The sequence below is a fragment of the Cucurbita moschata genome, unplaced genomic scaffold (assembly GCF_002738365.1).
Source record: "Cucurbita moschata cultivar Rifu unplaced genomic scaffold, Cmos_1.0 Cmo_Scf00014, whole genome shotgun sequence".
Taxonomy (NCBI): domain Eukaryota; kingdom Viridiplantae; phylum Streptophyta; class Magnoliopsida; order Cucurbitales; family Cucurbitaceae; genus Cucurbita; species Cucurbita moschata.
In genome coordinates this window covers 2827579-2849270 of record NW_019268530.1, presented here as the reverse complement: position 1 = coordinate 2849270, position 21692 = coordinate 2827579, and the positions used below count along the sequence as shown (strand labels likewise).

The following is a 21692-nucleotide window of genomic DNA, read 5'->3' as shown; positions in this document are numbered from 1 at the left end:
GATGGATTTGAGCCATTACAAATGGTATTAGAGCTGGACATCGAGCGATGTACCAACGAGGAGGCTAGCCTAAGAGGGTGGACACGAGGCGATGTGCCAACAAGGACTTCGGACTCCGAAGGGATGGATTTAAAATCTCGAGAATGATTTTTAAAATCTCATGAATGATTACGATGAAACTGAAATTTCCAAGATCAAATTCAAAACCAAGACAACAAAATAGATACAATGCAATTTCTTAATGATTATCATTGGCAATGATCAATGTATTTGTAGTGCTTTTCGAAAGCGTTGCAACAAGGAAAGATGGGAAGCAACCACTCGTTCACTTTCCACAGGATGATATGTTGTAGAACGGTCACGCCAATTACACATTAAACTTTCTTTCTGGTGTAAAATTAATTTCTATAAATAAACTAAATCTCAATCAAAGATATATACACCTAATTGCTCTCATCGTAGAGGAAAAAAAATTGTATTACATGACGACTACCCAATTCATGACCATCTCTCTCTGTACAGTTTCACCCGCACTGGAACTACAGGCACACAAGTCGTCCGACCATCCTGCCATCCTCTATCACATTAGGCCTTTGGCGTCACCAATAATCAGAATTGAAGAGAGTTGGGTGGTGTTGTATAATATCCATTATCCATTTCCACTGTGCTGGCCAGATTCCCTCCACTAGCTTTGGTCCTTGACGATTGCTCGTTTATCAACTTTCTTACCCATAAAATATGGGGGAACATACTTGAAGTTTGAAGAAGAGATGAACCAAAATGAATATTTACGAGCTTGCCTGTCCCCAGAAAGAAATCAAATAAGAGCAGCAATAATTCTTGGTCATCTAAGGTACAAAGCCTACTCTGAATCGGAGTCTATAGAAAGGAACATCCGCTGTCTGACAGAACGCTTCTGGCGAGGGAAGGAGAATGGGCTATCTGATCTTTGCCGGCTTGCTTTCTCATTTCTAACGTCGTTCATTCCAAGAAGCAGAGAAGCTGATGCAACAATATAGTTAGCCTCAAAATCAAGAAATACACCAGAACTTCGAATAGAAGCAAATGCATAAGAAGCAAGAGAAGCTGGAATTGAGTTTTTATTTTTCAGAAGCATGATTTCATTGATGTGATGACATGTACAAAAGGGGGATGAAAGCCTCCTCACAGGCCTAAAGGTTACAAAAAAGCCCTCCACCGAGTATAATTTCAGAGATCATTTGGGCATGTTCTTTCTACAGGAAATAATGAAGTATATGAGCAAGATCATAAGAAAACGGCCAGAAAACAATAAAAATATGCATAAACAAGATAATTACATTCAAAAACCAATTTTGTCCAATCCAAAATTGAAAAGATCCAAAAGAAAATACAAGTCTGAAGTGGAGGAGCAAAGGACGGCAAACAAGTAACACTTTTCACTGATATAGTGAAAAGTCACAAGGCATTGGTGAGGGAACGTGAAGGAAAATAAAAAAATTTTCCAGGCAAAACAATTGCTGTAACTACAAAAGATCTATTCAACACAATGCATGCGTTTCAAATCTGCAACCATCATTGAATTCTAACCAATCCTCACAATTCAACAGGAGAGGAAGTGGAAAATGACTAACCAGTACCAGATAATGAATTGATTTCGCCTCCAGTTGATGGAATATGCTGTCTTGAATTCAGTCCCTTGGCGGTTGTTGACTCCACATTGCTACCACCTAAATCACCCCCAAGCCTGAGAGAGATCCAATCATCAGTATGAACACCATTTGATACATCAACCTCATCTCTGAAATCAGACTGCATAGGCGCATCTGAAGGCCTTGTAGGAAGAAATATTTGAAGAGATGGATCATCACCAGCAAAAGCTAATGGATTATCAACCAAGCTATCATTCATGTTACCATCAGTACGACCAATTGAAGAATCTGGAACAAGAGAAGTGGGACTTATAGCTGCCTCTGGGGCCACTGCATAGCCATTCATTGAGGAACAATTGATGGAGTTATGCTGCAAGTCAACTAAATCATCTGATAAAACTGCATTGTTGCTAAACAATTGGAACCCAGCACCACCTTGTGTTCCAGGAGGTAATGACCAAGACATTCCAAAATCAACCTCATCGTGGGCATTAAAAAGACCCAAGCATGAATTTCCAGAAGATAATAGAGTTGGATCATCGGGATATGTATCTGTGTGTCCAGGAGGTGGCATGGAGAAAGGAACCTCATCTGCATCTGTATGATTCGTCTGATAAACAGTTCCAGACGTAACTAAAATGTCATTATCTTCATCTGAATCACTTAGAACAATAACATCACCAGCTGGAGCAATAGGATTTTGTTCGGTAAATCCATATGCTGAGTCAACATGTAAGGAAAGAGAATCCATCTCAATCCCATTATTATTAGAGAAATCCAAGTTTACACCACCCTGGTTTACACTTGGATCTTCACCATCCCTACTGTCAGTGGCACTGCTGCTCATTGGGATAATCTTGTGGTCATGGTTCTCATAATTCTCCCCCAATCTATTACCAGAGAAAGTATTGATATCTTCAGGTCTGCTGACTTCCCAAAACCCATTACTATTCCTCCTGATGCCAAGTTTCAGACCACGCTCTAATCCATCTTCATGCTTTATCTGCTTTGATGCTTCCATCTTTGGTTTAACTTCTTCATTACTAACACACAAAGTGCCGTCAGGGGAGTGCCACAGCCAAAGGTCACCAAGATCCCTGCGCTCGCTTTCAGTTTTAGACCTCACACGCCAGGAACCATCAGGCTTAACGTCAATTTCTGTAACATCTTCTCCACAATGTCTCATCTGTACAACCATAGTATGACAGGATTAAATTAATTTCACCGGTAAAATGTAGCTGAAGAATGCAGAAAAGACAGTACCATAGATGTTATACGGTTGAAATAAGGGTCTATGATAACATTTTCCAGCGCATAGTTCTTCAGACAGATTGGGCACTGCCACTGCAGTAAAAATACAAACAGTTTAATATAAGAAGATTAGCATAAGAAATTGATACAACAACTTGCCTTCCTTGAGCGTTGATTCATTTCTACAAACACTTCAAGATCAAAGCAGCCCATGTGAGCACAAGGTTTAAACCGTCCAGCAATCTTCATTCTTGAACCACTCATCTAGGGAACGGAAGCCCACAAAGAAATAATACAGATTATTACCAATAAATAATTTTTGCAACACAAGTGTAACTCCAAAAATGATATAAGAACTTCCTAGCAAAAAATTGAGTATGCACTCTGGCTTCAACCATCTTTCCTTAATTACACAATATTGAGGCCAATTCTTGCAACAATGTTCTCTACCATCTGTGGAATTGGATATGCATGCACATAAGTAAAACCCAAAACAATTTTTCCAGTGGTTAGCCAACTAGAAATACATAATTACAAGCTGACGAGTATCCCATACTAGCGTTTATACTCACTTCAGTTTGACAACCAAAATTTAGACATTGAAACCATCTAATGAATGTCAAGTCACTGTAACATACTTTTATCATGAAATTATCCAACTAACTCAAATAATGGAGGACAAAGGAACTTCTTAAGTTCACACTGGACACATAGGTTTAGACCTTAGCAACCTCAATATCCATCTAGTATGGGAAATACTCTTCAAAACAATGAAGAACGTGACCACATATATACATATATGGTGCATAAGAAAAGCTTAATACTGCAACATGATTCACCTTTATTGTCCTAGGCACAGGAATTTTTAAAAATAGTATGGTCAAAGTCAACTGTGAGTGACACACTAATTATATAAACATAAACCAAAGGTTTTCAAAAAGGAAAGTTTGTTTCTTGTTCAAAAAAAAAAAAAAAATTAGAGGTTTGCAACACCCAGCCGGCTATCTGATCTGTTGGATCAGCCATTTGATTCCAAACTATTTTCCAAGATAAGAGTAGATCTCCATATTTCGATCATTTATTATGATTTGTTTTTGGCAAGAAACAATGTCTTTGATAAAATAAAATTATACAAGGGGGTGAACCCCCATCCAAAGGAAGTTACAAAAACATCCTCCAGTTAGAAAAAGAACAGTGCTCGTGATATGATTGCAAAAGGGGAGACATTTTTACACCATGATAAAGCCAAAATAGAAAGAGACTATAAAAAAGATATTTGATGCCTTCTTATCAAAAAAAAAAAAATTGTGGCTCCTCTCAATAGCAACCAAATAAAGGCTATGCTGAAATGAAGCCAAACCACGAGTCTTCTTTGTGTGATGGAATGGATGATCAAGTAGGATCAAAGGGAAGAAGCACAGACCAACCAAAGCCAGCGAGAAGAATTTCACAAATTCAGGAAGAGAAAGCACAAAGTACGATCATCATCCTTTTTGCATAATGGGCACCACTAAAGTGAAATGGCCATCCATGGAATCCTTATTTGCAGATTATTGGAGAATTGAGGTAAGGACGACTTGAGTGATCAAAGCAAAAACTTGAGTTTGGTGGGATAGATCCTTCAAAATGACATTATAAAGGCTTTGCTCGGATTTCATGACCAAAGCAAAGATTAACAGTTGATCATCAAACTTGGATATGTTAATCTTTAAAACAAGGACCTTTGGGATTGATAGTTCATCTTTAGTTTTTATGATAAACCAGCTTTCATTGAGAAAATGACAGGAATACATAAGCGGAAAAGATCAATACTTGGATTTTTCATATCCTATCCGAAGTGTTAATTTTGAGAAAAATGACAGTACATAAATAGAAAAAGTTCTCTTCATGCGCACTAGAAGAGTTTTTTGTGATTTTTAATGGTTTGGCTTTCCTTCCCCTAAAGTTGTAATTTCTTTGTCAACTCCACGACAGTGAACCAATGAAAAGTGTTGACCATTTACAAAAAGAAAGAATCGGCAACAAGCATAATCCATAAAGGATTGAGAAATCCTCCCACTTCTAACAAATATCTCAAATGAGAAGCATAATAATACAATATAGAAGACTAATGTATTTCAGAAAATGGCATGAGACTTACAGGACAGCGTAGATTAACCCCAAAAAAGTCTGCAACAACCTCCACGTCACTGTCACTATCAGCATTATCTGCAGTGTTCCCACCAAAAATGCAACGGCAAACACGGGCAAGAGCATCTTGAAAACATTCACCATCGGACTCCTTGGGAATCATGGCTAGAATCTAAAGAAGAAAAACCACGTGCAACACCCAATGACAACCAACTTATTAACATTTCTGAGAGAATAAAAGATAGGAAATATTTGTGACAGGCATTAAAAAAAAATAAAACGGATACAAACATGTGCACATTGCAACAATTCCAACTCCCATCTCACTCCAATCCTCCTACATGAAAACTTAAGATAATAGGTAGAGCTCAGAAGATGGGACAGATCCCGACCATCCTAGGGTGGTAGAAAGATCAAACCCTTTGTACTCAAAATTTCTTATCCTTGTATTCAACGGTTAGGTTAGGGGATGTGCAAATTTCTTTTCTTTTCTTCTCGTCTTAACAAGTAATTTATGCGAGACAAAAGTGATGCTATATCTGTTGTTCTTTCTTTCCTCTTTTCAATAAAAGAGATTCTTCTTCAAGATTAGAGTGAGAGTGAGTGATTGACGGGAGAAGAGGTGGGGTGAGAGAGAGAATATAGAAAATAGGAAACATGAGAGAGAAGTAGGGTAAAATGGATCCAATTTTTACAGTATTTAGAGTTTGAGGGTTTAATTTTAACCTTCAAAGTTTAAATGTCTAATTTTCACATTTTTTAAAAGTTTAGCCAGTCTAAAATTTACATTTTTTTATGGTTTAGGGGTCTGACTTTCATAGTTTTGAGAGATTGACTTTTACACTTTGAAAGTTTGGGGTGCAATTGTTACAACCGACATACTTCGAGGGCAGTTTTTTGCAATTTTCCCTTCATTTTATTTCTTTCCAGCCATCTCCATCTCTTCCTTGCACCCAGTATCAATCTAATGCCCAAAAGCTTATGCCTTGTGATAGCCTCCAGCACCATTTCCTAATAGCCATCTCCCCTAACAAAATTTTTCAAACATACTTAATTACCTCCTGGCAGTGGAAACTAGTAACTTACTGGGGAAGGTAAGTTCAGTTCTATGAAGATGCATACAGACACAAGAAATGACGCAATTGAATATCGGTATAAGAATAAAGGCTTGACCCCTCATGCAAATGTTTTATATTAATAGAAGTATTTATTTCTTTCAAACCTGCCCCACAATTATACACAAAACAATGAAGCTGCACCACACCAGTGATAACGAAACATTTACACTGGAAAAATGTGCTGCTTCAATATGTCTAACAAATATAAAGATTCTCCAAAATGATATCCAGAAGAATCTAAAACCTTGAAAGATATTTAACAGCTATGGTTCCCAAAAAAGTTACCTGTTGAACAGTGCGCCGTTTCACAATTCGAACCCCTAAACAAAAAGTACGATTATCACATCCTGTTAATGTTATCTTATTCATTCCATCTTTTGTGCACGGTGTGATCTGACAGGACAAAAGAGTCCAAAAGTTAGGCGTTAGAAAACATAATGCTCCACGAGAATACACAAAAATTGCAATGCAGAATAAGAGAGCTTACAATTGGACCATCATCACGACCATTGGCCCCCAAAAGTTGAGAGCCGGGCCTATTAATGGCACGAACAGCCAAACCTGTGAAGCAATTAAAGTTTGATCGTCAAAACTAAATGAACTGTCCTACTGCATAGTAAACATCATTATACATACACGATAGTGCAACCATGACCTAATCAATAATTAAATGCATGCCTACTTTTTTATAAACTGACAAATATGATAGATAAATACAGTTGTGAACTTTTTAATTAAAGTTTTGATACATATAGGGTAAAATTAATAGCATACCATTAATTTGTAACTCTGCATACTGAGGCCATTGCATCCTGAATGGAACCTTGTCGTTCAAAAGCATACACCAGGCCTAGCATAACAAAGACATACTTAGTTAAGAAATCAATCAGTTTACAGGGAAAGAAAGGTGCACTAACCAACCTGAACATCATATTCCTGTTTAGAAAGTAAGTCCTTATCGGCCCTTGTGAGTTGAAACGTTCTATCCAGACTCTGCATGGGATTTGTACTACATATTCGTACAAGAGGCACGTCGTCAAAAAAAAAAAGAATATATAGAAAATCAATATGAATGTTATAAGAATGTAACATTAGAACTTCTGGTTGAAATAGAAATATGACGGGGAAAACCCTAAACAAAAGGGTTTAAGCATCTAGGGTTAGTAATTTTTTAATTAATAAAGAAGAAAAAAAACCCTAAATGCAAGGATTTTTTGCGTTCAGTGTCAGTAAATATTTTTTCAACTATGAAGAAGCCCCAAGGCACTGGACTTTGCACCATAGGGCTCATAAGAAGCCACAAGCACACATGCGTCTCACCTTGAGATCTGCGCCTGGCACCTAGGCACAAGCCTTAAGGAACTTTTTAAAACACTGGACACAGGCTAGAATTGAGAATGAAGATGCAGGGAATGATGTTAAAGGTATACTAAGGGATACAGGACCAAAAAGAACTGGCTTGTTGAGAACAAACAAGTAAATCGGGACAGAAAGATCTTGAACGTATAAGATATTATTATCCCCAGCGTTTGATTGTTAATCTATTTGTTCAAGTTACTTCCAACTCTTAACATGTAATCGTAATCTACACTTTTCTAAAAGAAACAGGACTTTTACTAACATGATGAAATCTGCAAAAAGGAGAGAGCCTCAATCCATGGCTAAGTGAAATTATAAGAAAGAGCTCAAATTAGTCAACATATCAGAAAATGAATAATTACATACGAAATTACCAAGTCAACACCAAAATGCAAAGACAGATATGACATTACCATTTAAACTTAAATGAACAAAATGTATCCATGCATAAACAAAAACGGCGTTTTTGGGTTTCTTTTTCTTTTCAAGAGGCGGGGGATACAGAAGGTCTTGAATCAAAAGTTAATAAAGTGACCTCACCCATCCGTTGGAATGTTTGAGGATGTGGTAATCAGCTTTGCAGGAAACAGAGGATGTGCAACTGAAACCCAAAAACTGTATTAAAAAAATGTTAGATGACACATCATTAAAGAAGGAAACAAAACAAAATTACTTAATTAACTCTTATTATACAATTGAAAGCATCAACCTGGGCACCAAAAAAATTAATTCAAGGTAAACATGCATCAAACTGAAATCAAGAGATCCCTTATCCAACAAACTTGAAATCTATTCGTTAATTTAGATAATTGCAAAGGTTTTAAAATTCATCAAAAGAAAGATTTTGTGATCAATCATGTGTCACTCCCGAAAAAAGGTTAATACTGGAGTTAGAGTGTAGAAGCTTAACTATTTTCTCTATTTAGTCACTAATTTGGTTTTTTCTTTGGATGAGACTTTTTTGGCCGAATAAATGTTATTAACTTCTTCAAAGAAGAAAGTACTTCAATATTTCATTATCAAACATTCCTGTTTCCCATACATCCAGTTTATTTCTACAACATAAGCAACTAATACTTTTTTCTCTATGTAGAGATATACCAGACAAGCCAAAATGTACTGAACCACATAAAGAAGAAACTTTCAAGCAAATAGCATACTTCACTGCCCTCCATTGCACATACCAAACAGTCATTCCTATGGGAAGGATAGTAGTTATTGACTGATTTAAAAAAAGGCAGACTTGCATTCAGTAACCCCTAATTCCACAAATAAAAAGCCAATAGGCTAAATGGAAGACATGGGTAATAGATACGCACGGGTCAGCACGATTGAGACGACAGATCTCACAATAAAAGTGTTCAGGGCATGGTGGATTGCTTTCCGTAAGTTTCTCTGGAACTATAACACAACTAATGTGCTGCCACACTTGGCACCGTGGATCCTCACACTGTCGAACGTAAAAAAGAGTGGTGAACAAAAGCAACTGATGTTTCAAGGGAGATGGAACCATAAAAGGAACCAAAATAATTAAAACAAAAAAAAACATGGAAGGAACTTAAAAAGAAAAATGCATAAACAGAATGGTTTGAGTTATACCTTAATCATCGATTCTGTTTGTAAGGCATTTCCACAAAGACACCGAACCTTCATATCTAATTGCAAAGAATCTTCTGTTTCGCCTTTAACCTGCATGTTACTACTGTCAGAGACACCTTGACCCTTAGATGCCAAATCCGTGGCCCCAGAAACCTGCATCTTTCTGCATAAAAAAAATCATGAGAAAGAAGTTTGAACAAATAAAAGTTGACAGCTGGGCATACATAAGGTATAAAAGAATGTGAAAAAGAAAACACCAAAGAAACACTACAAGATATGATATATTTATAAAACAGCGACGTGTGAATAATTACAGAATTAAAAGTGGAAGTTAGTCAACAAGAACCTTGAAGAAATATATAACACCAGAAGACAAACCTATATGTATCATCAACAAGTTTAGCCACTTGATCCTTTCCAACAGCATTTTTCTTTGCCCACATTTTTGAAACTGAAAAGAAACAATTGAAACAGATATTGATAAAATATGAAACAAGTCTTATTAAAGTTATAAAGTAACTACAGCTTATGTTCACAGAACATGAAAATTTTTGGCTAATTAAAAGCCTTTTTGGTAGCCCTTTGGCCTTATGGGGTATCTCATCTCCTTTTTTGTATGCTTTTCCACCATTAATATGTTCCTTATTTCTTATAAAAAAACAAAACAAAAATAATTCAACTCGCGACCTTAACATTTATATACTGAACCCCAACCAACAGGGTTTCCCTTAGCCCCTCAACCTTAGTCCCCCAACCAACTGGATTTCCCTTAGTCCCTCAAACAAGACATGCAAGCAATATGGAAAAAAAAAAAAAAAAACACGAAAGCAATGTATTTAAGAGCTTCAACATATTCCAGCAAAAGAATTATGAAACAGAAGCCCAACGTATGAAGATCTCCACATAAACAAGGGGAACTATATAGTGCTCAATTGTAGAATTCAAGTAAGGTTATAAAGAAGAATGTTATCAAGATTTAAAAATCTTACCTTGTTCATCAGAAAGGATGGCAAGTATCCGCTCAACGAGGTCCTACAAAAACATGTCAGACAATCTCTTGAACACATCTCATATTTTAACTCATAAGGTAGCAACCAGAAAGAATATATATCAACGCACAACTCAACTTGATAAGCATGGAAACATATTTTGGTTGAACTTTTCCGGTCTTTCCTCTTTGGCCACAGATATTATCGGTAAGAGAAGTCAGTGTGCAAAAGAGTGAAAGGATAGTGAATTCTCCCTATAACCAAGGTATTCCAAAAGGATTACAACTTCCAATTGGCTTGTAAACCAAAACCTCGCAAACCTTCCACCCAATTAGATTCATCCCCAACCCCCAATTTTCAATGAATGTGTGAAGACCACAATATCAAGCCAGAAATTAATATTTTTAAATGTTTCCTTGGACCCACAAGGAGAATAAGGAAGTGGCCCGAAGACTTTATTTCACTTCCTAGAAAGCATGTTTGGTTAGCCAGGTACTGGATAAAAAGAAACAATGAAGAAAACAAAAACATGTTTTTCACATATGGGACCTCCATTTGAAAGGGTTTAATATCATTCAAAGAAACTCTCGGACAAGCTTGTTATAAGGAATTCATACTTCCTGTGCTAGTAAACTTCTTTTTGAACAAAGAGGCCAAAAAACAATAAAAGAACAAAAAAAGAAATAACTTCTCAGTTCTCATTGATAAAATGAAATAATGGTATCTACCTTCTACCTTCTACTATAAGCTGATAAAATAAAAGATGAAAACAAACCATGAAACCTTTGAGCCTACATTAAAATCAATCTTAACAGCTAAAAGTACAACCCCAAGGACTTTGATAGACCCCATCCAAGCCATTTAATAAACTATAACAAAAAAAAAACGAAAAATCAACACCTCTTGAACAACTTCTCATATACAAACCCATTAACCATTGGATAAGAAAACATCGATGCTCGCAGTGGACATTGCATAATCTCATCTAACTACATTGAAATCCCACTTATAGACTAAGTACTGTTACAAATGCCAAATAAGTCGCGTAGCTCTTGCCACAACTCTCTTTTCCCAGAAATTGAGTTATGCCGCTAACATACAAACCCCAAGAGGAAAAATTTTCCTCAAATGTAATCTTCTACGAAAAGAGAATATTCCACAAGTAACATCACCAACTCAAATAAGAGGCTCCTTCAACAAAGCAACAATACCTCCAGAAGCACAACTCCAACAGAAAGAAGAAAGGTCCACCAACATTCAATTCTTTTCATTACAGAAATATAGGAGAAGTTGGGCATACCGAAAGCAGGGTAATCATAAGAAATTTCTTTTTGAAATATGAAAAAAGATATGAATCATTAAGATAAACAATGACATAAGAACGAAGATACATCGAAAACATGGATAAATAATTGAGAATGTTTGTTGGATATTAGAATGAGATTATCTTAATGGAACTTTGTGCTCAGTAGTTAATTCATATGGCTTATACAGGGCAAACTGTTAATTATAAATTTTAACTAGCCCATTTATCTGAAGTTTGGGTTAATTTGATTGAGGGCTGAAAAGGTATATACAAAATTTAAGTAAAAAACGTAGGAAAATTTTTCTTCTTGTAGCGCCATTTCCCTATACTTGAGAACCAAAATTATATATTGGTTGAAAAGTGGAACAACTAGTTTATGGCCTAGCAACTACATCTTTGTTTTCTTTGCTGGACAAATAAAAGGACTTCGTAACATAAGGCGAATTCAAGATGAAGAAGTCTTTTTTTCTTGCAGACACCCAAAATAACATTATCGGACTTTGATAATAGCTTCCATACATTCAGTTCAATACAAGAATTTATGGTATAATCAACAGAATCCTCACAAGCATCCCCGTAAGAATTGCAAAAACTCCTTCCACAAGTTCAAGCGAAGATTATGAAATTTTAATCCAGTCTCAACAGTCGGGAATAGCAAAGATTTAGTCAAGGACTACTTGATCCCATTCTTCAAATTTAATACATGAGTTCTCTAAGAAGACAGCCCCTACTTTCCAGAAGAATTCTACTTTCTGATTGGGTAACATCATAAAAGACCTCTATCTGTGACTAATGTTAATCTGAAAAAAGTTATTTCTAGGCTCATCAAGGATCTTGTGCTAGTCATATGAAGAAACTTTTTCCCAGACAAAACCAAAGTTTCCCCTTATTAACCTCAACATCTATATGAGCAATAGAAGTTTCACAAATCAACAAATAGTGCTTTAAAAAGTGTGCCTCGTCAAAGAGTCTCCCTGCAGCTTCACCTTCTCTTAAAAAAAAAACTTTAATAGATAGATGAAGATATATGCTCCAAAACCCCTCATTTCTCCAAACAATCTTTTACAAAAGCTTTTAATTCTATACTTTTTCATAAATCACAAATTTATTTACATTTTTTTATCATGCACCTCAAAAAACCTTGTACACAACTTCTTCTGTTCACTGACGTCTAGACTTCAGCCAAAAGGAAATATGTTCACGTAGAACACTGAACAAGGGGTAGAAAAAGACAAAAATCGTCATCAGGAGTTCTGAAATGCAAGTACAGTTATCAAAATACACCATAACGCAATTTGAATCAAATATTTTCAAGATAATTATGCTAGAAACAACAATTAGGGCTCTTTCATGTAACAACTTGCTTTTTGTCTTTTACACCTTTGTATTGACTGCTCAACCCTCCTTGACTTATTCTGTTTATACTTACACCTTTGCAAAAGCCAGTTACATGAAAAAAAAAAAAAAAAAAATTAACAGTCAACATTCAGACAATTCACCTGCTTCTTTCCTTGCTTTGAGAGACCTAGTTGAGTGAGAATATCCTTGAGCTCTTTTATTCGAAAATAAGCCAATTTATCCTATAAGTGAAAATGAAAAACCACAAGCAGAAGTCAAATTAGTAGCATTAAAATTTCTTCATAAGATTCAGATGGATGAAATAAAATCTAGAGCAAGGAAGCAAAACGATATACTTTGTCCAACCAAAGTTACAACTTACAACCATCTAAAAATCCCAATAAATTATTAAAACCAACTTAGGAGTTGCTTTGATGATGAATAAGAAGTTTGAAATTCAAGAAGAAGACAAACCGGCATATAGAAAACTAAAATGACAAAAGTAACTTTTGGACTACTAAGACTACATCAAATTAGAAGCAACAATCAATCTATCATCTACAGCAAGAGAGTATGCTTCATTTTATTAGACCACAGTGCTAAATGTTAAAGATACTACACTAACAAGAAACAGTAAAACATAAAAATACATCAAAGTTAACAAATAAGACAAATAAGAGGCCATGTGCTTTAGAAAATATCCAATTTGAAGATAGACAAGTAGAATGTCATCATCCTCTTCTTAAATAAATAGATAATCAATTTATGGATCTCTTCTCAAAAAAAAGAAGGAAAAAAAATATATATATATATACGAGACAGCACGGAAGACTTCATTCACTCTTAAGAATTTCATTGTCATAATTATTTGTGGTTGGATATAAAACCAGGACTACAATCATAAACGTGTTCAATACTTATACTATACAAGATCAAAGTCTTGTTCTAGATGAGTTGCACTCAGTTTAAGTTGAAATTAGAATTCTTCTCTTCTCAACTTTGCAATCCTATGCGGCATTGAAATATAAAATAACCTACAAAGGGGATGCAGATAAATGAGTAGAACAGTTAGATGGTATGGTACTACGAGTACCTAATCAAACAACACAAATTTTTTGCCAAATACCCAATTGGCGAAAATCCTTCTACAATTTTTTTTAATAAAAAATAAAAATAAATAAGTCCCACTAACTTCCTATGATCTCTTGGTTTAAAACTAAAGGCTCGTCTAATCAACAGCAGGTTATATTTGATAGGAAAAAAAACTAGTTCAACAATAAACCATGAGAGATGGGAGCTTGAAAAACACAAACACTCAATAGGCTGACAACTTCATTGAATTCAAGGAGATTTTAACACTGTTCAGAGATCAAGGAAAATATCCAGCGTATATGAAGAAAGATGTAACAAACGAGTTACAACGGTCACAACCCGATCATCTCAAGCTAACAGAAAAGAAAGAACCATAGGTCAGGTATATATTTGAGAAACTAAGCTAGAGGAGCAAATCTCCCCATGTAAATATCACACGGCATTTGGCCAGTAAAAATCCACATGAACATTACATTACACCAACAAAATCCTGGAGCAAGCCAAGTAACAGGTAAATGAGCATCCACAAATTCAAATTACAAGTCACTAGAGTAACAACATACATTGAGACAATCCAAATTGAACTAAAGACCAACATTAACAAGTACCTTGCAATTAGCAACCAAGTCCATCCTTTCCGAGTAACAACCCACAAAATCCCTAACGATGGTGTGCCAAAACGATGATTTTATCAGCAACTCAACACAAACCACCAACACATGGCCCTCCGAGCTGCGATTATTCTCATCAAAACAACCAAAAATGACAACAAACACAAAACAAAATCAGATTCCCATATAAAATCAAGCATAATTAATCAACAAAACACACACACACACACACACACACACAATTGAACAGATGGCATAGAAACAGATTACAAATTTACCTAAAGGAAAATTAGATTTCTACGAACTGGATGAAGAATTGAAAGCCGTATATTGATGCACAGAAGCTCGAGTCGCCCACGCCGACTTCCCCCCCGCGACTCTGTCCTTAAGCGCTAGTGTTTCTTTTTGACCGAAACCCCAACCAGAACCAATCCCCTCCAATTACAAAGTGCGGACCTATCGACGATTATCCATTCCGATTTTTTAACGGCGAACATGTCCGGGCGGGGATACGCTGTACTCGTGTGTAACTTTTCACTAAGTTAACTCGAATCATTTATTATATTCGATCCACTCGACGGTCCAGATTTCATAACAAGGTGAAGAAGAATGGTGATGATTGTGCCACCTCATTACATTTCTATAGATGTCGTACTGCCGATCTTTCCTCAAGAAATAAATCGGTACCAGATCAAAAACCCGGCAAACAGACATTTTCCAGTCAAATAATCTTTTTTTTTTCCAATGAAATAGTATTTTTCACCAAAAAGAAAAAAAGAAAAATCATTATTATCTTGAATTTTTACCACCGACTGTGTAGGTAAATAATTTAGGGTTACCCTAGGATTTTGTAAAAAGATAAATTTTTAGAAATTAGGGTTACTCTAGGTTAGGGTTTAGGAATTTTTTTTATATTCATTTTAATGGTTATAGTAAATTTTATTTTATTTCTAGCTAGTTTTAGACCTCAAATATTTATAGTGATTTTGTTGTATTTTAGTATTTTGTTTAAATTTTTTATGGAAAATAATAAATATATTTTAAAAAAAAAAACTTCCACCTAATTTAATTAGTAAAAAAATAAAAATAAAAATAAAAATAAAACCATGTAAATTTACCAAAGACTTAAAAAAAAAAAAAAACTAACTAAGAATATTAATTAAAGATGTCGGTGGGGACAGAGTGGGAACAGAGTAGGGACGGGGATAGCTTTTCAGTCTCATCTCCGTACTCTTCTTCATCGTAAAATTCTCAATTCAATTATGTAGAAATTGGGAGGAGAATTTCCGACAAAGAATTTGTAGAGATAGATTTCTTTCCGAAATTTTTTTTTATTCAATTTTCTAAAAATATTAATATTATCCATTTATTTTTTTAAATATATATACTACATATATATCCTTAATTAAAATATTTGAGATTTGATTCTTGGGTGCGAGCATTTTCACTTAAAGTTTTTTTGTCGTTGTTTTGGCAATTTACCCTAAATTTTTTAAAATTGCTAGATAACTTTCAAGGCTTGTCAGGAAGAAACCGGTGGCTTTCGTAATGGCTATTGACTTTAGTATGGTCTAGTCTTTTTAAATATTATCTTTTTACCTAACAAACAATAGAGGGTAAACGGCCCGTGTTTTTTTTTGTCTACAAAGCTTCATTATTACCCGTTCTAATTTCTCGTGTCATGCCATTAGACTCACAATAATTGTGCAAGCCAAACGTTGCTTAAAGAAAGAAAAACTTTAAACATAGATAACAGAGTTAATATCAACTTGAGTATAACTCAATTAGTTAAACTATTATAAGTTTTATTTTCAAAACTCGTATCTTCTTTTATCTCTTATAAATTTATAACCATTTATCTTCTTTTCGTTTTTGCACCAAGATTGCTCATCGCTCAGCGTTAAATTGAGGGCCCAACCCACCTTGAACCGGAAATATAATGGTTGGGTTGGGTTGGTCTAGTTGGGTTGTCCTTGAGAATAGACCAACCCAAAAAATTGAATGGGTCCAAAAACACTCCTAACTCGAACTATGTTGCTGTGGCACTGTACATACCAGCATTATTGGCTCCGAGGAAAAACTTTTTACCTCCACTTGTCATAGCTGATACAATCGCTTGTCTTAAATGAGAAGCGAGTAAACACAACCAAAAACATACTCAAATATTTCTCAAACTTCATAGAAAAGAAGTCAAAATTATCTTTGTCAACTCATATGTACGTGAGAGTATCTATATCAAATGATGTGCTCATGTCACAACCGTACTATGAAAGAGTAGGATGTAACCCTCACTTCGAGTCAAGCAAAGCAGCGACCCTCAAGAGCGCCCATTCAGCCACGTGAGGACCAGTATAGAACAATGTCAAGATGCACTCATCATACAAGACAACCATTTAACCTTACTACACTTAGTTGCCAAAAAAAGGTCGTAGAATATTAAAGAATAGTACATTATAAGTAAGTTCTAAGAAATATGAACACAAGGACCGTTAGACACGTTCCAAAGAGATCTGTTACACCATCTTTCTTCCTGTCAGTGCATCTTTACGTTAGCAAGACTTACCTGCTAGCTTGAATCTCCATAAGCTATTGCCGCATGTAGTGATGGGTGATGGAACAAAACATTATTTATAAGGGTGCGGGAACTTATCCCTCCCAGATGCATTTTAAAAACTTTGAGGGGATGCCTGAAAGAGAGAACTTAAAGAAGACAATATCTGCTAGCTGTGGCTAGGGCAGTTACAATGCCAATTATCAGGCTGAGTAAGTGTGAGCTGCATTATTGGAAACTTATCCTACATCGGTCAGAGAGGATCAATCAAAATCTCTAAATTCAAATTAATACACATTAAGCTAGAAAGATGAACATTAACAAGTCCTTTACATTCATGTTCATCCCTTCCAAGTAACAACCCAACACCCACCACCAATTCATCGTCCTCAAAAGCTACGATCCGACACATCAAAACAACCAAAAACGACAGCAAAAACAAGCATTTAGAAACAACTATTGTTCCAATTTGATACCATAAGGAATTCTTAACTATGGATAAAAACAAGTTCATATTCAAAGTATTCTTCTCTTCCAGTATCGTTTCATTGGAGCTTCCCTCATTCTTTTTTCGAACATAATGACGTGAATCATGCTTAAATAAGTTTTAATATGCAACATCAAGTTGTCTCGCTTTCTCGATCTGAAAAGTGCATTGTTAAAATTAGGATGGAACATCACGTGGATCGAAATTCAAGAATTACCGTTATAGCTCGGAATAAGATCGTTTATACCGACCCTAACAATTATAAAATAAATTTTATTTACTTATATTAATATTGTATATATACATATATTTTTTTAAACATTATAATTGAAAAAACTCAAATCAATTAGGTCTGATATAAATTAAATAATTATATAATTTTTATAATTTTAAAAATCGAGAAATTAAATAAACACAAATTGGTTAAGATTTAAAAAAAAAAATTAAGACATAATAATAATAATAATAATAATAATAATAATAATGGAACGCCAAATATTTTTAAAAATGATATTTTATTCTTTATAGTCACCACAAAACAATAATATAGCCTTCAAAGTTTGGGACAAAATAATTGAATTAATAGTAATGTCCAAACACGACTTTAAGGAAATAAAATTTAATACAAACTTAAAACAAATAACATTAAATAACAATACATTTTTAGTCAATATAAACCAAACAATTTTCTCCAAACTTTCATGTAAAAATCAATATATTTGTCCTCTTAATTAGATTATGAAAAGATTTAGTATACTTTTATAAGCTTTTGAATTAAAAAATAAAATAAATTAATAAAAATATAATTTTTGAAAATAAGTTCAAAAATACCCTTACTTTACCGTTACTGTCATGTTTCAAAAATACTCGTAAACTGATATTATTGAAGTTAAGAATTTTTTTGAGCTGTTTTTTATAAAATTTCGTAAGTATTTTTTAAACATAGTATAAGTAGTATAAGTATTTTTTATTTTTCATTTTTCATATTTTTAAAATCAAAGGATATTAATAATAATAATAATAAAAGTTAAAAGTTATTTTTTTAAAGACTATTAAAAAAAATCATATTATATATACATAAAGCATTATTGAAAATAAAAATCAAGCAAAATTTTTAATTATTATACTTTCAATTTTTTTAATTTAGAATTCAGTTTAATTTTGAGGATTTTTTTTTTAAATTTTAAAACTAATAAAAATTCAATATTTAATAATTTAATTAGATAAAACCAAATAATTGAATGTATTTTTTCAATGTATAGTTAGGCAGCCCATCTCAATTCTAATATTCTTCTACGCGCACTACCAAACTTTCTTGTTCCTATCCACAAGTTGGACAATTACCTCTCAATTTTCAACCAAATCAATCCCCACTTTATAATTTTTATATATATGTAATTAATTATAACCCTTAATTTTTGTCTCGTAAAGTACGACGGTCATACAATAATAATTCAAAATGCCATATAAAAAAAATGTTATCGTAGCAAAAATTTATTGTGATGTTGACCTTAAACTGACATCAAATCTAGTGTCTTCATGAACATAAGTGATAGTTTTTTGTTAGTGAGTTTCATAATCAGTATCGTTTACAATATTATTAAACTCGTGTAACTGACTTTATAACTGTCGTGATTGTAGTATGAAACGACAGTTTGGAATAATAATTCAGGAAGCCATGCAAATTTTTGGTTTTTAGGCCAAATTTCTCTTAGGAACACGTAATATAATATCCTCTTGTTATCTATTAAATGATATATTAATTTATAGTATTAATTAAATGTTTATTAATTAAAATAGATTTTTTGTTTTTTTTACAAAAGGAAAACGCGTTTAAGAGGAGATTAATCATGATTAGAAGAGATAAACAAGATCAGTGTCTAGCAGCATGACGTGTCACATCCATCTGTCATTAATCTAAAGTTCAAGCAGACAGTTTGTATAAAGCCTGGGGCCCACATGTACGTCATCACTTCTTTTTCTTCTTCTTTAATAAATAATAATAATAATAATAATTAAATAGCGTAGCTTTTTATGGAAAAGAAGAGGCAGTAATTATTAAAGCGAAAAAAGAGCCTAATTTTGGCTCACTAACGACCTTTTTAGTCGTATTAATGTGTTTAATTTACTTTCTTTATAATATTTATTTAAAAAAATATTAATTTTAACCATATTAATTAAACTCTATTTAAATTATTTAATTATATCACAAACATATCAATTTACACTATTTAATTTTGTCACTTCTTTCTATAATTAAAAAAATATGTGAGAATTTTTTATTTTAATTTAATTATGTGAAAATTATACACGAAAGAGGATAAATGTACATTAAAGAATGAGTGCTTAATTCAACGTCTCAACCTCGATCACTTAATCAAAGCTAAAAGATGAATGAGCTTGAAGCATTAAACATCATTGAATACTAATAGTTCAAAATAAACTTAATCATAACTCAATTGATTAAGACATGTTCGACCAAAAGATCTTTAAATTTCCACTCGTACATGTTGAATTGAAAAGTAAGACACTACTAATTTGCATCTTTCTTGCTTAGTGGTTTTAGGGCTCGTAAAACTACATGCAATGTAGTCGTAGTCAATTTGAATATAGTTCAACTGAATAAGATTTATATTCTTACCCACGAGATCATAGATTTGGAATTCCAACCTCGAAGATGATGATACATAAAGTAGAGATCATGGGAAGACAAGATCTTTGGTCCTTTTCAAAATGGGGGAAGCAACAATTGACAAAGATATGCTTTTTCTTGACACATGAATGTTAGAAGTTAATGGTAGGTAACCTAAAGAGAAAAAAAGGAAAAGGATATATATACTAAGATTTAATATTTTTGGCACTACTCTAGTGTTGTAAACATCATTCCATTGTCTTCACTCCACTTTTCTTGGTTTTAAGGGAGCAAATGAGGAACCCATCTAACCTAACAACACGCTAATATTACCCAATATTCAACTACTAACTACTAAGCTTTCAATCAGCTTTGACTAATCTTTCCTCCCCATTCCAGCCATTGTCCAAGTGTTTTCTTTCTCATGTCCAGAGAGCCTCCCAGATATTGCTATCATCAAACAAAGGGTAGCTCTGAGGAGTGGCAGTGCTGAAATTGTTGTCAAGTGAGCAGTGGTCAGGCGGTGGTGGTGTTGGTGCCGGCGTTTGAGTTAGCTCCTTGCAAATTAGAGCCACCAAATTGGCTTGGTGGCACTGCATGTTGACAAGCTCGGCATGTGTCTTGGCTACCTCTGCTTGCAGTTCGTTTATCTGTTTTTGGAGATGGCAAATGGCCCCTGCACACCCGTAGACTGGATCTCTGATTCTTGCACTTGCTTCATACACCAAACTACTCACTGCATCAGCTCTCTGTGATTCAGGAAGATCCTGAAGAATTCAATTAAGTGATTGGTATCAGAAGTGTTTGGTTTGTGGTGGATTTGAATTGGAGAAACAGACTGAAGTGTACGATTGGCTGTTCTGTGAGGACAAAAATCAAACACAATGGCTGCTTGGTTTGGTTTTTCCAGTTTGTATTATGTTTGATTAATTGCACCACTAGGCCATTGAGCGCAAACAAACAAATAGATTAGGATTGCGTAATTTTCAGATTTCCAGGCAAAACAAGGGCACATTATTGGGATTGGACAAGTTTTGCGTGTGAGCCCCATCCGTGTTCATTGCCTCGATACAATTACCAAGTCATTCAAGGCACTGTTCTGCTTCTAAAAACACACAGTTCTACTCGATTGAGATTCGTTCAATTAATCCAAAAATGAAAACAGTTCATGTAAACAGTATTTTCCTCCTAATTCGAAGACTTTTCGTTACGGTTCCAAGATTAATTTTCTCGCATCGGCATTCACAATTTCAAAACCTAAGACAGAAAGCTGTAGATAAGAGGAAACTATGGATAGAGGAGGTACCTGAAGCAATTTGATGATATTGCTAGCACCAAAAACACGGTGAGCAATGGTGAACTTGAGAGGATCAGAGGGAGGGAAATAAGGCGCCAATACGCATTTCTCTGCGCATCTCCGCCGCAGAATCTTGCACGCCGCACACGGAGTGACGACGACGCCGGCCTGGACACAAGGTGGCGGCGGCGGCGGCGACGACTGAGACCGGAGGATGATTGAAGTTGGACCGGATTTTGCGTCACTGCACTCCATTTCAGACTTCAGTAGGGAGAGAGAGAGAGAGAGAGAGAGATGGAGT

At 34.6% G+C, this 21692-nt stretch overlaps 2 protein-coding genes across 5 annotated transcripts; both read right to left on the bottom strand.

Annotated features, from left to right (window-relative positions):
- Nucleotides 1-238: 238 nt before the first annotated feature.
- Nucleotides 239-14871, bottom strand: LOC111452206 (E3 SUMO-protein ligase SIZ1-like). 4 transcript variants are annotated; one of them, XM_023092803.1, is made up of 17 exons: nucleotides 14703-14870; nucleotides 14422-14545; nucleotides 12883-12963; nucleotides 10078-10120; nucleotides 9467-9539; nucleotides 9089-9251; nucleotides 8809-8939; nucleotides 8030-8104; nucleotides 7052-7139; nucleotides 6905-6980; nucleotides 6618-6691; nucleotides 6416-6523; nucleotides 5023-5184; nucleotides 3042-3146; nucleotides 2895-2975; nucleotides 1620-2817; nucleotides 239-1002 (listed from the first exon to the last, which is right to left on the bottom strand). In XM_023092803.1, the coding sequence occupies exons 2-17, from the start codon at nucleotides 14443-14445 to the stop codon at nucleotides 863-865; spliced, it is 2622 nt and encodes an 873-aa protein (XP_022948571.1). In that variant the 5' UTR covers nucleotides 14446-14545; nucleotides 14703-14870; the 3' UTR covers nucleotides 239-862. The 4 variants fall into 4 exon arrangements, with proteins under 4 accessions (XP_022948571.1, XP_022948570.1, XP_022948569.1 ...); XM_023092802.1 differs by having other exon boundaries at nucleotides 1614-2817; nucleotides 14422-14556; nucleotides 14703-14866; XM_023092801.1 differs by having other exon boundaries at nucleotides 1614-2817; nucleotides 14703-14866.
- A 5313-nt stretch (nucleotides 14872-20184) lies between these two features.
- LOC111452554 (LOB domain-containing protein 1-like) lies at nucleotides 20185-21692 on the bottom strand. The gene is made up of 2 exons (XM_023093331.1): nucleotides 21401-21692; nucleotides 20185-20861 (listed from the first exon to the last, which is right to left on the bottom strand). The coding sequence occupies exons 1-2, from the start codon at nucleotides 21644-21646 to the stop codon at nucleotides 20517-20519; spliced, it is 591 nt and encodes a 196-aa protein (XP_022949099.1). The 5' UTR covers nucleotides 21647-21692; the 3' UTR covers nucleotides 20185-20516.

Excerpts from the sequence above, each read along its gene's own strand:
- LOC111452206 (XM_023092802.1), bottom strand. The coding sequence starts at position 14,445 with ATGGACTTGGTTGCTAATTGCAAG. Across the intron at positions 7,140-8,029 it reads TCAAACATTCCAACGGATGG|TACAAATCCCATGCAGAGTC; the intron begins GTGAGGTCACTT and ends ACGAATATGTAG. Across the intron at positions 3,147-5,022 it reads GGGTTAATCTACGCTGTCCT|ATGAGTGGTTCAAGAATGAA; the intron begins GTAAGTCTCATG and ends TCCGTTCCCTAG.
- LOC111452554 (XM_023093331.1), bottom strand. The coding sequence starts at position 21,646 with ATGGAGTGCAGTGACGCAAAATCCGGTCCAACTTCAATCATCCTCCGG. Across the intron at positions 20,862-21,400 it reads ATATCATCAAATTGCTTCAG|GATCTTCCTGAATCACAGAG; the intron begins GTACCTCCTCTA and ends TGAATTCTTCAG.